Source organism: Chlorocebus sabaeus, chromosome 20, assembly GCF_047675955.1.
Source record: "Chlorocebus sabaeus isolate Y175 chromosome 20, mChlSab1.0.hap1, whole genome shotgun sequence".
Lineage (NCBI taxonomy): Eukaryota > Metazoa > Chordata > Mammalia > Primates > Cercopithecidae > Chlorocebus > Chlorocebus sabaeus.
Window position 1 is genome coordinate 134977608 of NC_132923.1, and position 17641 is coordinate 134995248.

The window sequence follows — 17641 nt, forward strand, 5'->3', positions numbered from 1 at the left end:
CCAGCAGCTGGAATTACAGGCGCGCGCCGCTACACCCGGCTAATTTTTTTTTTTGTTTCTTTTTTTGAGACAGAATCTTGCTCTGTCTCCAGGCTGGTGCAATCATGGCTAACTGCAACTTCTGCCTCCTGGGTTCAAGCAATTCTCCTGCCTTAGCCTCCTGAGTAGCTGGGATTTACAGGCGCCTGCCACTGCGCCCAGCTAACTTTTGTATTTTTAGTAGAGACAGAGTTTCGTCTTGTTGGCCAGGCTGATCACAAACACCTGACCTCAGGTGATCCACCCACCTCGGCCTCCCAAAGTGCTGGGATTACCAGCTTGAACCATCGCACCCAGCCTGTATTTTTTTTTTTTTTTTTTTGAGATGGAGTTTGCTCTGTCTCCCAGGCTGGAGTGCAGTGGCGTGATCTTGACTCACTGCAAGCTCTGCCTCCCGGGTTCATGCCATTCTCCTGCCTCAGCCTCTCGAGTAGCTGGGACTATGGGCGCCCACCACCACGCCCAGCAAATTTTTTTTAGTAGAGACAGGGTTTCACCGTGTAGCCAGGATGGTCTTGATCTCCTGACCTCGTGATCTGCCCACCTCAGCCTCCCAAAGTGCTGGGATTACAGGCGTGAGCCACCGTGCCCAGCCCAGCCTGTATTTTTAGTAGAGACAGGGTTTTTCATCATGTTGGCCAGGCTGATCTCGAACTCCTGGCCTGAAGTGATCTGCCCACCTTGGCCTCCCTAAGCACTGGGATTACAGGCGTGAGCCACCACACCCAGCCTGGTATGTCTTAAGCTGGGAAGATACTGACCCACTGGAGCAGTGCTGTCAATTCTCGCTAAACATTGGAATCCTCCAGGGAGCTCTTTAAAGTGCCAGTGCCTGGGCTGTGCCTTCAGGTTCTCATCATTCAGCCTAGAGGGCACATAGGAATTGGTTTTGTTGGAAACTCTAAGGTGATTGTAAAATGCAGCCAGAGTGATAACCAGCTTTTTGGGTATTCAGAGAACCCCTTGACTTTGACCTTAGCGTAGGGCCCACAGTCTTGTCCATAGTTCCTGAACTTTCCTTCTGCCCACCTTGCCATCATCTCACATATTTTAGTTGTTTTATTTAGGCTACTGTAACAAAGCGCCACAGGCATGGGGCAGGGGGCGCAGAAACAACAGAAATGTTTGTTCTCACAGCTTTGGAGGCCGAGTGTCCAAGGTCGGGGTCCCAGATAATTTGGTTCATCGTGAGAACTCTTCTTTCTCACTGTAATGGCCATCTTCTCTGGCTTTACTTTTGTGTCCAGTGAGGGTGGGAACAGAGGTGCGGAGAGAACTCTTCCGATGTTTTGTTTTTTGTTTTGTTTTGTTTTGTATTTGAGACAGGGTCTCTATTGCCTAGGCTGGAGTGCAGCAGCACAATCACAGTTCACTGCAACCTCAAACTCCTGGTCTCAAGTGATCCTCTTGCCTTGACCTCCAAGTACCTGGGACTACAGGCATGCACCACTCTGTCCAAATCTTTTTGTTGTTGTTGTTGTTGTTTTTTCTTTTGTAGAAGCAGAATCTTGCTATGTTGCCCAGGCTGTTCCTGAACTCCTGGCCTCAAGTGATCCTCTTACCTCAGCCTCCCAAAGCCCTGGGATTACAGGAGTGAGCCACCATGCCTACCCTGGTGTCTCTTCTTACAATGATGCTGATTCTATCTGATCAGACCCCACACTTATGACCTCATTTTTTCTTTTTTTTTTTTTTTTTGAGATGGAGTTTCGCTCTTGTGGCACAGGTTGGAGTGCAATGGCACAATCTCAGCTCACTGCAAGTTCTGCCTCCTGGGTTCAAGCATTTTTCCTGCCTCAGCCTCCCAAGTAGCTGGGATTACGGCATCTGCTACCACTCCCAGCTAATTTTTGTATTTTTTAGAGATGGAGTTTCACCATGTTGGTCAGGCTGGTCTCCAACTACTGACCTCATATGATCTGCCCGCCTCAGTCTCCCACAGTGTTAGGATTACAGGTGTGAGCCACCGTGCCCAGCTGACCTCATTTAACTCCTTTCTTAGAGGCCCACCTCCATATTCAGCCACACTGGAAGTTAGGGCTTCAATGTAGGAATTTGAGGGGATTGCTGGGTGCAGTGGTTCACACCTGTAATCCAAGCACTTTGGGAGGCCAAGGCAGGAGGATCACCTGAGCCCAGGAGTTTGAGACCAGTCTAGGCAACACAGAGATCCTGTCTCTACAAAATAAAAATAACAAATAAATTAGGGGAGGATACATTCAGTCCATAATGCCACATTTATCCTTTTTAATGCCAGAATCTACCTTGTCCTGAGTTTATTAAGATTTATCTTCTTGGCTGGGCGCGGTGGCTCAAGCCTGTAATCCCAGCACTTTGGGAGGCTGAGACGGGCGGATCACGAGGTCAGGAGATCGAGACCATCCTGGCTAACACGGTGAAACCCCGTCTCTACTGAAAAATACAAAAAACTAGCCGGGCGAGGTGGCGGGCACCTGTAGTCCCAGCTACTCAGGAGGCTGAGGCAGGAGAATGGCATGAACCCGGGAGGCGGAGCTTGCAGTGAGTTGAGATCCAGCCACTGCACTCCAGCCTGGGTGACAAAGTGAGACTCCGTCTCAAAAAAAAAAAAAAAAAAGATTTATCTTCTTTAATGAGAAGGTATATTTGGCTTTATTTTATGTGTTTAGCCTCTATTGAGTGATTTTTTATTGTTTCCATGCATGGCCCCTCTTCTGTTCTTCTGAAGCTTGTTTTATTCTATTTCTAGCTTTATTGAATTGAGTGCTCAGTTCATGACTTCCCAGGGGTTGTGACCTAGCTTTGATGGGATTGAACCGACCCTGGCTGCTGTTTATATTGCTCTGACCTTCTGGATGTTCCAGGTGTTGGGTCCGATCTTCACTTTGATCCCTGAGTTGCTTAAGAGAAAGTTCAGAAACTTCCAAGTGGTTAAGGGCTTTTCTTTGTTTCTACTTTTATCTCTTCCTGGTTTTATTGTATTGTGGTCAGAAGATGAGGTTCTAGGCTAGGTGTGATTGCTTACGCCTGTACGGGAGTCCGAGGCGGACAGAGCATTTGAGGTCGAGAGTTCTAGACCAGCCTGGCCAACAAACATGGTGAAACCCCGTCTCTACTAAAAATAGAAAAAAATTGGCTGGATGTGGTGGCACATGCCTGTTGTAGTCCCAGCTGCTAGGGAGGCTGAAATAGGAAAATCACTTGAACCCGGGAAGCAGAGGTTGTAGTGAGCTGCGATCATGCCATTGCACTCCAGCGTGGGTGACAGAGTGAGACTCTGTCTCAAAAAAAAAAAGATGAGGTTCTAGGCCAGGCATGGTGGCTCATGCCTATAATCCTAGCACTGTGTTGGGAGGCTGAGGTGGGAGGATCACTTGAGGCCAGGAGTTGAAGACCAGCCTGGGCAACATTAGCAAGACCCTGTCTCTACCAAAGGAAGAAAAATTAGTGGACGTGGTGCTGTACTCTTGTAGTCCCAGCTACTTGGGAGGCTGAGGTGGGATCCTGTCTCAAAAAAAGAAAGAAAGAAGGAAAAAGATGAGGTTTTCTGTCCTCACTAGTTTTCTTTGAGGCTTAATATTGGTCAGTTTGGTAAATATTTCATTGGTGCTGAATGTACAATGCAGGGCATGGAGTTCACAGTATATCTGCTGGTTCCATTTTGTCAGCTTTTCTGGACTAGGGTATTTGAAATTGTACACTTCCTCTCTCTTATTAATGTGCTGTATTGTTTCCGAGAAAGCTTTTTTTTTTTTTTTTTTGAGGCGGAGTTTCTTTCACTCTTGTTGCCCAGGCTGGAGTGTAATGGCACAATCTCAGCTCACCACAACCTCTACCTCCCAGGTTCAAGCAATTCTCCTGCCTCAACCTCCCAAGTAGCTGGGATTACAGGCATGTGCAACCACGCCCGGCTAATTTTGTAATTTTAGTAGAGACAGAATTTCTCCATGTTGGTCAGGCTGGTCTCGAATTCCTGACCTCAGGTGATCTGCCCGCCTCAGCCTCCCAAAGTGCTGAGATTACAGGCGTGAGCCACCGCACCCGGCCGGAATCTTTCTTTTCTAGAGACAGGGTCTCTCTCATGGGTCACCATGCCTGGCTCATGTTTTTTTGGTAGAGAAGAGTTCTGTGTTGCCCAGAGTGGTCTTCAACCCCTGGCCTCAACTGACCCTCTCTCCCCAGCCTCCCAAAGTGCTGGGCTTACAGGCATGAGCCACCACACCTGGCCACACAGTGTGACTTTCTATTTTGTTCTTTTTAAAAACAATTATTTTTGTTAATGTTATTTTACAAAAAAATTTTTGAGACGAAGTTTCGCTGTAGTCACCCAGGCTGGATTGATCTCGGCTCACTGCAGCCTCCACCTCCTGAGTTCAAGCGATTCTCCTGCCTCAGCCTACCGAGTAGCTAGGACTATAGGCGCTCAGCTAATTTTTGTATTTTTAGTGGAGATGGGTTTTCACCATATTGGTCAGGCTATGCTGGTTTCGAACTCATGGTCTCAAGTGATCTGCCTGCCTCCATCTCCCAAAGTGCTGGGATTACAGGCATGAGCCACGGCGCCCAACCAAAAACCTGGAGTAGTTCTTAAATATCTTTGGGATGGAAACAGTCTGTTTTCAAAGTACTTTGGTAAATTGGACTTCAGCCATTTTTTCCCCTTGATGAAATGGAACATACGTATGTGTGAGTTATTATTGTTTCATACATATTTATTTACTTTATTTACATTATTTATTTTATTAAATTAAGGCATCAGTGTTTTTCTGACCGAAGTTCTCATTTCCTGACGATGGAAATGGAACAAGAAAAAATGACCATGAATAAGGAATTGAGCTCAGACGCAGCTGCGTACTGCTGCTCGGCCTGCCACGGCGACGAGACCTGGAGTTACAACCACCCCATCCGGGGCCGGGCCAAGTCTCGCAGCCTGTCTGCCTCGCCTGCCCTGGGGAGCACCAAGGAGTTCAGGTACAACCAGGAAGAATGGTTCCTCTTTTTTTTCTCGTCTGATTTCATAATATTCTTTCTTAAAACGATTACAAAGAGTTCTCCTGAGTAGTCTGTGTCGATGCGTCCGGAAGGTGGAGCTGGGTCCTTGCCCAGGTGAAGCTGTGCCCTTGACAGGGGAGCCTGGCCCGTGGACACCTGCCTGGCACACGTTCCCAGATGCCAGCACAGGCACAGGGCACCACCGTGTTTCTTTGTCTGTATCAGCACAGAACCATCCAACTGGCACCCATGCTGACCCTTGAGGTTAGACTGAAGCGAACTTGGAGAGGAAACTTTTCTTTTTGAGATGGAGTCTCGCTCTGTCCCCCAAGCTGCAGTGCAGTGGTGCGATCTTGGCTCACTGCAACCTCCACCTCCCGGGTTCAAGTGATTCTCCTGCCTCGTCCTCCTGGGTAGCTGGGATTACAGGTACCCGCCACCATGCCTGGCTAATTTTTGTATTTTTGTAGAGGCAGGGTTTCACCATGTTGGCTGGGCTGGTCTTGAACTCCTGACCTCAGGTGATCTGCCCGCCTCGGCCTCCCAAAGTGTTGGGATTACAGATGTGAGCCACTGTGCCTGGCCTGGAAACATTTGCTCCACATAAGTCACTGGGGTGTGAGGGGACATCCCTCTTGGCTCTGCTCGTTTTGAGAGGCGAAGGCTGGGGGGCTCTGCATGGTGACGCAGGGCTGGTGGAGGCAGAGTCGTGGGTGTGGCCTTGGGCGGGCCCAACCCTCTCACATGTTGGGGCAAGTGTCTCCCTCCTGTGCCCAGAGTGCCCACAGTGCTCACCTTTGCACAGTGCGGCTTGAGCAACAGCGCCCCGGGCTTCACATGACGGTGGCCGCACAAGTGCAGCTGTGATGGCGCCTGAGGACGCTGCTCTGGGTTCTGGTGACAGTAAATGTGGTGAGTTTTAGGTGGAAGCTTGCCAGAGCCACGCTGCCCGACAGAAGGATCACGCCTATCAAATGCGAGGGGGGCTTTTTGGTGAAAGAGAGTCTTAGAAAGCGCGCTGCCTCACTCGGTGAGATGGGAGAGCCTGCAGCGCCTCTCGCTTGGTGGCAGCAGTGGCGAAACAGGCTGCTCCCACGTTTTCTGTCTACAGAGTCACTGCCTGAGCCAGGAGGCTGTGAGGGCTGGTGGCTGCCTTCGCCCCACAGGCACCGCGTCACCAGGATGCCTCTTGTCAGTGGGTCATTGTCCTGTACCTCCAGGCCACCCAGCGCAGCCACTGCGTGAACAGAATTGCTTTGGTCTTTTTTTTTTTTCCCTGTCGGTTCTTTGGCATAACGCACCATTTCTGTTTCATTCTGAACCTGATGACAGCAGCCCTGGGTCAGAGGTCGCCTCCGTAGTGGGTGACAGGCACCTTTAGGGTGAGGTGGGGGAGGAGATGGCAGATACGCCCAAGCACAGCCCGTCTTTGGGAAGCAAACATTAAATCCCAACACCCACTTCGAGAAACGTTGTTTTCCGCAATAATCTTTTAATTTCCTAAGTAAATAAAGTTCTTATTTTGTAATGTACTTCTTTTTTTTTTTTTTTTTTTTTTTTTTTGAGGTGGAGTCTTGCTCTGTCGCCCAGGGTGGAGTGCACTGGTGTAATAATCTTGGCTCACTGCAACCTCTGCCTCTTGGGTTCAAGTGATCCTCCTGCCTCAGCCTCCCAAAGTGCTGGGATTACAGGCATGAACCACCTCGCCCAGCTAATTTTTTGTATTTTTAGTAGAGACGGGGTTTCACCGTGTTAGCCAAGATGGTCTCAATCTCCTGACCTTGTGATCCGCCCACCTCAGCCTCCCAAAGTGCTGGGATTACAGGCATGAACCATCTCGCCCAGCTAATTTTTTGTATTTTTAGTAGAGACGGGGTTTCACCGTGTTAGCCAAGATGGTCTCAATCTCCTGACCTTGTGATCCGCCCACCTCGGCCTCCCAAAGTGCTGGGATTACAGGCGTGATCCCAGGCGTGAGCCACTGTGCCCGGCCTGTACTTTACAATTTTTAAAAGGCCGAGGTAAACAAGTCCATGACCACTGATGGCCACGCCTGTGTCTGCTGTGGAACAGCCCTCGTGGCACAACGGCTCTTCAGGGGTTGTCTGACCCTGCGAGGCAGCGGAAAGCCGTGCTTCTGTGGTGGGACTTGAGGATTTTGTTGGGCCGTTGCTTGGCCGGCTGTGTGCGAGTTTTCTGGGTGTGTGATGGGACTGGGAGGCTCCTGGGCACCCAGGACAAGGGCAGCCTCAGCGCTGGACCCTGATGAGAGCAGGGGTCCTGACAGCATTCTCCCCAGGACATACGTGGCTACCACAGCCCCTGGCTGGGTGATTTGACTGTGACCTGGTCATGTTTAAATCACTAGAAAAGTTGTTGATCCATTCATCCAGGGTCATTCATTCATTTATGTATTTAGACACAGAGTTTCACTCTTTTCACCCAGGCTGGAGTGCAGTAGCTCGATCTCGGCTCTCTGCAACCACCACCTCCTGAGTTCAAGCAGTTCTCCTGCCTCAGCCTCCTGAGTAGCTCGGACTGCAGGCATGCACCACCACGCCCAGCTAATTTTTCTTCTTTTAGTAGGGATGGGGGTTTCACCATGTTGGCCAGTCTGGTCTCAAACTCCTGACCTCACGTGATCTGCCTGCCTTGGCCTCCCAGAGTGCTAAGATTACAGGTGTGAGCCACCGTGCCTGGCTGCTGACATGAATCCAGAGTGAACATTTTTGCTAGAATTTTAATCTAGACGATTTAGAGATGTTGTCTAAGGTTTTGAGTCCCAAATGCAGATCTAGAGAGGGGTCCTGGGGAGACACTGAGGAATTCTGATCTCAGGCTGGCCCTGGCCCTGGCATTTTCCTTGTTTGGGCTGCAGCTCTCCCCGACTTGGGTCATGATCTGAGGGGTGCGTGGCCATGCATGCTCCTCACAGGTGCTGCTCCAGTGCAGCCATGGACCTGGGCAGAACCTTCCAAGGGCTGTTGTGTGGCTGCTGGGCAGATGGAGTTGGCATCTTTCAAATTGCATGTATGCCTTAGCGTGTAACTTCCTCTGTATCTGTGTCTGTCACTGCATGTCTGGTTTCAGGCTCTGACACTGCCCTCTCCCCACAGGAGGACACGCTCTCTCCATGGGCCATGCCCGGTGACCACTTTTGGACCAAAGGCCTGTGTGCTGCAGAACCCCCAGACCATCATGTGAGTGCTGGGGGCCATAGGTCGGGGGGAGTCCTTGGGATGTGTGTGGAGTTGTGGGATCGCTGTGTGGAGGAAGATTCCAGCACTTCACCTAAGAAGTACATGTTTTAGTTTAGGTCATTTAAACAAAAAGAAAAAAGTGACACGGGCGTCTTCCCTGAACCCCCTGAGTGCAGGCGTCCGAGCGGGGGTTCCCTAGCCGTGGCTTCTCCAGAGGCTTTGAGAAAGTGGATGGCAGGCAAGCTGGGGTCATGGGCGGCAGACACCAGGCAGCCTGGAGACCGGGTCACAGCCCGTGGGCGCAGTGGTGTCCACATGAGATCCTCAGGGCAGCCTGGAGACCGGGTCACAGCCCGTGGGCGCGGCGTCCACATGAGATCCTCAGGGCAGCCTGGAGACTGGGTCACAGCCCATGGGCGCGGCGTCCACATGAGATACTCAGGGCAGCCTGGAGACCGGGTCACAGCCCGTGGGCGCGGCGTCCATATGAGATCCTCAGGGCAGCCTGGAGACCGGGTCACAGCCCGTGGGCGCGGCGTCCACATGAGATACTCAGGGCAGCCTGGAGACCGGGTCACAGCCCGTGGGCGCGGCGTCCATGTGAGATCCTCAGGGCAGCTTCTTTGTTTCTAAGAGAGAGAGTTCTGGGGTAGGTTGCATTTGCTGTTTGATGGTTCAGTCTGTCAACACATTCTGCCTGGAGGCCCATCATAGTGTCTTATGGGAAAAACGCAACAGTGATAGATCTGATATCTGGGCTTTATGTGTAAAGAATTATAATCCGGGCTGGGGACGGTGGCTCACACCTGCAGTCCCAGTACTGTGGGATCCCAAAGCAGGCAGATCTTGAGCCCAGGAGTTTGAGACCAGCCCGGGCAACATGGTGAAAGCCCATCCCTACAAAAAATACAAAAATTGGCCAGGCGCGGTGGCTCACACCTGTAATTCCAGCACTTTGGGAGGCCAGAGTGGGCGGATCACGAGGTCAGGAGTTCAAGACCAGCCTGACCAATATGGTGAAACCCCATCTCTACTAAAAATACAAAAATTAGCCAAGCGTGGTGGCAGACACCTGTAATTCCAGCTGCTTGGGAGGCTGAGACAGATAACTGCTTGAACCCGGGAGGCAGAGGTTGCAGTGAGCTGAAGATCGTACCATTGCACTCCAGCCTGGGCGACGGAGCAAGACTCAGACTCAAAAAAAGAAAAATACAAAAAGTAGCAGGCGTGGTTGCACACACCTGTAGTCCAGTTGCTGAGGAGGCTGGGGTGGGAGGATCACCTGAGCCTGGGAGGTTGAGGTTGCAGGGAGCTGTGATTATGCAAAGTGTGTTCCAGCCTGGGCAACAGAGCAAGACCGTCTCCAAAGAAAAAAAGTGAGCACCCAGCCAGCTCTGAGAGTTGTATTCTGCACCTGGTAGATGTCGTCACCGCCTCTTCCCCAGAGAAGCCTTTGCTTCTAGGACGGGTGCCTCCGCTCTCCGGCCTCTGTACAGAACGGGCTCTCTTCAGGGCCTCCTCCTTCACGGAGTTGTGCACACTTCGCTTTCTGCGAGGGAGAACCATGCGGGAGGGCCTAGTGCTCCGGTGCGAGGGCTGCTGGGGGACTGATGACCAGGAAGCGCAACGCGGCCGTGTCATTGCACTTTCTGGGCTACTGGGGGCGGCCGCTGCATGGCCCTTCGCTGACAGGCACCAGTGGGGCTGGGGGCGTACAGTAGGGACAGAGGCCCCAGCCAGCCCTGGGCCGTCACCGAAGGTCAGGTCCAGGCGAGCCATGGGGGGCCATCCGAGGAGCTGCTCTGCAAACTGGGGGCACCGCGGCTGCACGTGCCCCAGGCAGGATGGGGTCGGCCTTGCTGCCTCCAGACGCTGAGGGCAGCCCCTTAGGATGGAAGTAACTCGCACTCGTGCTTTTGAGGCCCAGCCCTCTCAGTGCCGCTGGTTCCTGGAGTGTCTGTGACCTGTCACCGCTGCCAGATGCCTGAGGCGGGGGACCTGACCCCTGTTTGCATTCCCCCATCCTGTCCATCTTCTGATTCTGTCACTTTGACCCCAAAATATACAAACAGCTCCCCTGCACTATTGCCCGGCTGCCCTCCGCTGTGAGGACTCCTGACCGCTTGCCACGGCCTCACCATCCCTCCCCTGCACAGCAGCCACGTGTGCGATCCAGGGTGCTCCACTGCCCTCCTGGCCCCGCCGTGGCCCCGTCCTGCCGTCCTGTGCTTGCTGTCCCTGGCACCGCGCCGGGCCCCCACCCCCGCTGCCTGGTGCCCTCGCTGCACTTCCTGGTCCTGGGAGAGCCGCTCCTTCATCATTCGCATCTCGGCCACTGCCTTCACCAGCCATCAGTCCCTCGGGCCGGGCCGGGGCGCCGGAAGGGTGCATGTTCTGCCTCGGCCCTCAGACCAGGGTGTACTTGGTGGTCCCTGAGCTGCCCGAGGTCAGACAGCCCAGCAGGAGGGGGAGGCGGTGGGGCTGTGGGGCAGCGTTGAGGGGCACGCAGCTTTCTTGGTCCCCCCATGGGAGCACGCCTCTCTGTCTCTGGGATCCTAACCTCCCACTTCCCATCCCCGCCGTGGAGGGCGGGGCTTCCCATGCATCTGACCTCACGTCTTCCCTGATAGCCCAGAGCAAGACCCTGTGGGGGGCTGGCGAGGAGGGCACCCGCTTCCTGTTCTGTTGTCCAGGGAACTGGTTGGCATGTGTTGTGGAGGTGCATGAGTGTCCGTGTGTCACAGTGTGTGTGGCCACCCATGCGTGAGACACTCAGTCGGAACTGGCCAGGCTGTGGTGTGCTGGCCTCACGCCACCCCCTGCTCTCTCTGCAACACCCACCGCCCTGTGTGCCTGCAAGGGCTGGTGTCCTGCTTTGCAGGTGATCCAGGAAGAGGTCGAGGCGCTGTTTGTGGTCACACAGAGCGGTGGGTGCCTAGGCCTGTGCACGACGCTGCTGCCAGTGGCTCTGACTGGGCTCAGCTGAGCCTCAGGGCTGGAATGGGTGTAGGCCGGGCCATTGGGTCGGTGGTGACCATGGGAAGGAGAGCAGCGGCCGGGCCATTGGGTCGGCGGTGACCATGGGAAGGAGAGCAGCGGACGGGCCACTGGGTCGGCGGTGACCATGGGAAGGAGAGCAGCGGACGGGCCACTGGGTCGGCGGTGACGGTGGGAAGGAGAGCAGCGGACGGGCCACTGGGTCGGCGGTGACCGTGGGAAGGAGAGCAGCGGCCGGGCCACTGGGTCGGCGGTGACCGTGGGAAGGAGAGCAGTGGGGTCATGTGCAGGGCGTGGGCGTTGCTGGCTGACCAGGCCAGAGGACTGTGAGCCACCTGCACGCCCTGGGGCCGGAGCCAAGCAGAGTGACGCAGCGGGCTGGGGGCTGGGAGGGGGCTGGGAGGAACGCCCTTCCACCTGACTGTGACCTGAAGGCACCTTCCCTGTGGCCCAGCCGGTTCTGCAAGCCTGAGTGGCTGGTACAGCGCTGGGCAAGGCTGGAGGCTGGGTACTTGGCCAGGTCTGAGGCCACGGGAACAGAGGGCTTGGTCCCGCCCGGCTCTCTCTTAGAGCAGGGAGCTGAAGTGTGGCCTCTTTGCTGCTGAACTGAGGACTTTTTTTCAGTAGGGATTAAGCAGGAAGACCATGTGACCAATGAGGAAACTGGGTTTGGTTTTGTTTGATTTTCATAAGTGTAGGAAGCTCTTGACTTAGGTGCTTTTACAACAGCTTTACCAAGTCGCATCATAATTGCGTTTTGCTTTGAGTTTTGAGTATGCAGAGCTTAGGCTTCTAGTGTGAGCGCACAGTCAGGACCATGCCGATGCGGCAGCCGTGTGTTCGCCAAGCGTGGCCTGGATGCTGTGGACATGCCGGCTGGCTCCCAGCAGGCAGGGGCCGCCTCGCAAGCCACATGTGTGACCCGGGACAGGTGCTGAGCTCACAGGGGATGGTATGAGTGACCCCACGCCTCCCAGTAATACCTGTGCAGGGTGAGTGCTGATGAGCGATGGGCTGAGGTCCATGGCCCTGTGGCTGCCATTGGCGTCTGTGTTGTGGTTCTGGGGGTTGTTAGTGGGACGGTCACACTCCCGGGGAAGTCACTGCTGGGAAGAGGCATGGCAGGCAGCAGCTTTCTCAATTGGGCAACTTGGAACTAGCTGGCCGGCGAGGTGGTTTAAGAACTCGCCCCGTGGGGCTGAGGACAGGTGGTAAGCGCTGACCACGGTGTCCAGCCCCGCTGCGCCTCCCTTGGCCTCTGGGAACAGGAGCAGGCTCCGTGGTGGGTGTCCTGGTTCTGGGCTGGGATGCTGTGACTGACGTGGTAATGGGAATCCCACCGGGGCTGGCCCTGCCTGTGGAGAAACACCGGGCACAGTGGTCAGGGTCGGAGCCAGCAAAGCGCAAGCGGCTGTGTCAGGGCTGCCATGGACTTTTAAACCTGTGATTTTTACTGTGACAGTGAGTGAGGTTAAAGTCCGTTCATGCGGGGATGCAGTGAGCTGTGTGCAGGGCAGGAAGCGGGTCCTTGAGGGGTCCTGGGCTCACGTGGTGTCAGAAACCGTGTGCAGGGGATCCTAGGGACGGAATCCCCACATCAACTGGTTTGGGTTTTTGTGGGGGCCTGAGGAGGGCACCAAGGAAAGAGTGGCCCGGCCATGGGCTTCCATGGACATTTCTGCCCCGCCAGCGTCACTGAGGAGCCAGGCAGGCAAGTGGCTGGGGGCTCTGAAGGGCAGCGGTGCATGCGCTTGGGTCAGTGCGGTGCCCGGGCGGGGAGTGTGGGCCTGAGCCTGCGTGTGATGGGCCAAGCAGCTGAGTGGTGGTCATTCAGGACCCTACTGACCCCTGACCCTGTCTCTGTGGCCAGGCCCCTGGCACCAGGTGGCTGGGGGTACCGGTGCGACCCTTGGCCCTGCCCGTGGCCACTGAGCACATTTCCCTGGGAGGTGAAAACACCTTTTTAAAGTTTTTTTTTCTTTTCTAAGTCGTACACCTTTTCCACGAGGTGGAGATCACTGCTGGTGTGAACTCTTTTCTCCTCCCCTAAAGGCACATTCAGGACCCTGCAAGCCAGCGGCTGACGTGGAACAAGTCTCCGAAGAGCGTCCTTGTCATCAAGAAGATGAGAGACGCCAGCCTACTGCAGCCGTTCAAGGAGCTCTGCACGCACCTCATGGAGGCACGCGGGGCTGGGGGGAACGGGGCCTGGGGTGCACACGGAGTTGTGGGGGGGCCTCCGTCCGTATCGCTGCCCCGTGAGACCACGGGAACCACCTCAAGTGCTGGGAAACGACTACTTGTCTGGAACTGGGGACTGAGCAGGGATCTGCCCACGTGTCTGGGTTTGTGTGTGCTGCCATGACAAGCACCAGACTGGGTGATCAACAATGAGCCGGATGGGCTCATGGCCCTGGAGGCTGGGAAGTCCAAGATCAAGGGGCTGCATCTGGCGTGGGCCTTCCTGCCGTGTCTTCTCTGCAGAAGAGCAGGCGTGGGGGGCGCAGCACGAAAGAGCTGGGAAACCGAAATAATAGCCTTAGTCAGTTCCTGAGCAGGGAGCCCCTCCGCCCAGTCATCTCTTAAAGGTGCTGCTGCTTAATCCCGGTGCATTGGTGATGAAGCTTCAGCGTCAGCCTGGGAGGGGCGGGCATGCAGGCCACGGTGCCAGGTCTCTGATTCCAACGCCCGTGAGTCGGGAACCTCCCTGCAGGAGGGTGGGGTCTGCAGGTGGAATGAGCAGATTGGCACTTTGCTTCCAGGAGAACAACATGATCGTGTACGTGGAAAAGAAAGTGCTGGAAGACCCTGCCATCGCCAGCGATGAAAGCTTTGGGGCAGTGAAGAAGAAATTCTGTACCTTTCGAGAAGGTGGGCTGGCAGCTCTGTCCTTGGTTTCTCCAGCACAGTTCCCTGCTCCAGTGGAAGCTTCTGGCACTGTTGCCCTCATCATTGGTGTCTGCGCACTGTACCACGGAGGGGCCGCCCTGTGACAGCCTCTTCTTGGTTTTGCTTTGTGTTTCCTAGATTATGATGACATTTCCAATCAGATAGACTTCATCATCTGCCTGGGGGGAGACGGGACGCTGCTGTACGCTTCCTCGCTTTTCCAGGTGAAGCGCTGACGTTTCCAGACGCGCACCAAGTTCTAGTCTAGGTGCTGCGTAACGAGGGGCTCGCAACCACGACTTCCGTTACTTTTCACCCCGTAGCTTTATGCGAGAGCAGTCATCTAGAGCGGCCAGCACCGACTCCCATGGTGGCATCCCGGTGGGGCGCAATGGTGGGGCTAGGGGCAGTGTGGACACGGTGCTACAGCTGGGGGTGGCCAGAGCGCCTGGGACAGGAGGGAGTGGTGCAGGGCAGCAGGTCCTGGGAGACGACCTTGCGTACTGGCCCATCCCCTCCAGGCCTCCCTTGAGCTCTTCTTCCTGGTTTCTCGGCAGCACGGCTCTCCCCCTGGGCTGTAGGGCCACACTGTGCGGGGACCCTGGCTCTGCCCTTGGCCCGCTGCGTTGGTGACACCCGGAAATGCCCGCAGCCCACCCCGCTCTCCTCCTCTTCTCCCCATTAGCACCTGTGGGGCGCGAGGCCCTGACCCCGAGGCCGCCTCCCACCCACCCCCGCTGGCTCCCCTGCCCTCCACGTCCAGGGGGCTGCTCAGCTCTGCTACCTTTGTTTGTCGCCAGCTCCCCACACCGACCTTGGCCCTGGTGGCCCAGCCCACCCTGGCCTGGGATGTCCCCCTCTGCTCGTCCACATGGCCATTCCCTCTTGCAGAGGGTCAGAGGTGCTGTCCCCACAGAGCTGGGTCCCTCCTGAGGTGCCGGTGGAAAGCTGGGTGGTGTGGGAGTGCACGGCCTGGGCGCTGAATGACCTCTCCATCGGCTCACAGGGCAGCGTCCCTCCGGTCATGGCCTTCCACCTGGGCTCCCTGGGCTTCCTGACCCCGTTCAGCTTTGAGAACTTTCAGTCCCAAGTTACTCAGGTGATAGAGGGTGAGTTGGAATGTTCTGGAGCCCACAAGCAGCTCTGATCCTGGGGCTGTCGTCTCGCTTGGTTGTGGAGGGTTTGTTTTATTTATTGATGCATGGAGCAAACATTGAAAGGTTTCTAGATTCAGGGATTTCTAAATCTTGAGTGGTTCAAACCTTTTTTACTAACACTGAGAAGTTTCAGCAGATCACAAGTTGAAGCTGCCCTGCCTGTTGGGCAGAAGTGAGCTGATTCTCACTCAGAAGGCACAGAAGTGTCCGCTGGGCACGGTGGCTCACACCTGTAATCCCAGCACTCTGGGTGGCCGAGGCGGGCAGATCACGAGGTCAAGAGATGAGACCATCCTGGCCAACACGGTGAAACCCCGTCTCTACTAAAAATACAAAAATTAGCTGGGCGTGGTGATGCGCACCTGTAGTTCCAGCTACTTGGGAGGCTGAGGTGGGAGAATCACTTGAACCCAGGAGGCAGAGGTTGCAGTGAGCCGAAATCGCACCACTGTACTCCAGCCTGGGTGATGGAGTGAGACTCCATCTCAAAAAAAAAAAAAAAAGGCACAGAGGTGTCAACTTGGGAGCAGAAAGGGACCCTGACCCCGCTGGCCTCCCTGGGCTGGGCCCCGACCCTGCCAGCCTTGCTAACACCCTCCGACACCCTGACTCCCACTGACGCCCTCTGACTCCTTCCAACGCCTTCCAACTCCCTCCAACGCCCTCTGACTCCCTCCGACGCCCTCCGACTCCCTCCGACGCCCTCCGACTCCCTCCGACGCCCTCCGACTCCCTCCGACGCCCTCCGACTCCCTCCGACGCCTTCCGACGCCCTCCGACTCCCGCTGACGCCCTCCGACTCCTTCCGACGCCCTCCGACTCCCTCCGACGCCCTCCGACTCCCTCCGACGCCCTCTGACTCCCCCTGACGCCCTCCGACTCCCTCTGACGTCCTCTGACTCCCTCCGACACCCTCCGACTCCTGCTGACGCCCTCTGACTCCTGCTGACGCCCTCTGACCTGTGCCCTCTGATGCCCTGTGACTCCCACCGGACCTCAGGAAACGCAGCTGTTGTTCTCCGGAGCCGGCTGAAGGTCAGGGTGGTGAAGGAGCTCCGGGGGAAGAAGACAGTGGTGCACAACGGGCTGGGTGAAAATGGCTCACGGGCTGCGGGCCTGGACATGGATGTCGGGAAGCAGGCCATGCAGTACCAGGTGAGTGGAGGTGCCTCAGCCTCGGTGAGGGGCCCGGGGTGGGGGGACTTGGGTCCCAGGGGCGAGGGCCTTCTGCAGAGCCTGGCTGGGTGGGATGGCCGTGTCTGTGAGCTGTGCGGCCCCACCCACCCTGAGTGTGCAATGCTGTCATCTCCTCCAGGTCCTGAATGAGGTGGTGATTGACAGAGGCCCCTCCTCCTACCTGTCCAACGTGGACGTCTACCTGGACGGACACCTCATCACCACGGTGCAGGGCGACGGTAAGGCCCGCAGCGCTGTCCTGGGGCCCTGAGCGTCCCTCGGGCGGGAGTGACGCCTGCGCCTGTCCCTGTCAGGAGTGATCGTGTCCACCCCGACGGGCAGCACGGCGTATGCGGCCGCGGCCGGGGCCTCCATGATCCACCCCAACGTGCCGGCCATCATGATCACGCCCATCTGCCCCCACTCGCTGTCCTTCCGGCCCATCGTGGTCCCCGCAGGGGTCGAGCTGAAGGTCAGAGCCAACGACGCTCCTTTTCCGGTTTGTGAGTCATTTGACCCCGTGCAGCACAAAGCCCGGACCTAGCGCTCGGCTCTGCCGTGCTGGCTTCAGCCTCGGACATGGCCTCACCATCCTAGGGCCGTCCGTGCCCTCAGAGGCAAGCCCTGCCTTGCTGGTGCCCGAGATCTGTCCACCCAGGTGCCCGGGGCCCGGGTCTGAGGGGCTTCCCGCCATTGTTGGTCTCTGGCGGTGCTGAGCTGGGCCAGTGCCTGTAAGATGCGCACTCCACCGTCCACAACGCAGGGTCAGAGCTGCCCAACCTTCGGCCTCTGGCGAGCACTCGGGGGTGGGTGCCTAGAAGTGTCCTCCCCACAGCTGGGGGCCCACCCCTCTCCCTGCTTGACCCTCAGATCATGCTGTCACCTGAAGCAAGGAACACAGCATGGGTGTCCTTCGATGGACGGAAGAGACAAGAGATCCGCCACGGAGACAGGTGCGGGCTGCAGGCCGGGCTGGGCACTGCCTGCCAACCTCCTCCCTGAGCCAGGCAGCGCCTGCCCTCTTGGGGTTGGCCTGTAGACACAGCTTGTCCCCTAGAGCACCACAGGGCCTGAGTCCCTGGGTCTTAGAGTGTCACAGTCAGGGCACCCGTGCAGGCGGCAGCAGGTCACATACGGTGGCACATGCAAGCGTGACCCCAGCAGAGGCCTGAGGGTGTCCCCCCCCCAGCACAGCTGCCCGCCCTTGCATGA

At 56.2% G+C, this 17641-nt stretch overlaps 1 protein-coding gene across 7 annotated transcripts in view; it reads left to right on the forward strand.

Annotated features, from left to right (window-relative positions):
* NADK (NAD kinase) overlaps positions 1-17641 on the forward strand; it is a 31046-nt gene that overhangs the window by 11293 nt on the left and 2112 nt on the right. For 5 of the 7 annotated variants that reach the window (XM_007980960.3, XM_007980962.3, XM_007980959.3 and 2 more), the window contains 10 exons: positions 4771-4989; positions 8127-8210; positions 13260-13389; positions 13970-14078; positions 14235-14320; positions 15103-15205; positions 16254-16408; positions 16569-16668; positions 16744-16901; positions 17300-17382. In XM_007980960.3, coding sequence (XP_007979151.1) covers positions 4811-4989; positions 8127-8210; positions 13260-13389; positions 13970-14078; positions 14235-14320; positions 15103-15205; positions 16254-16408; positions 16569-16668; positions 16744-16901; positions 17300-17382 — 1187 coding nt within the window. In that variant the 5' untranslated portion in view covers positions 4771-4810. The remainder of the gene's footprint in view (positions 1-4770; positions 4990-8126; positions 8211-13259; positions 13390-13969; positions 14079-14234; positions 14321-15102; positions 15206-16253; positions 16409-16568; positions 16669-16743; positions 16902-17299; positions 17383-17641) is intronic. The other 2 variants (XM_073007951.1, XM_073007952.1) reach the window with 1 other exon arrangement.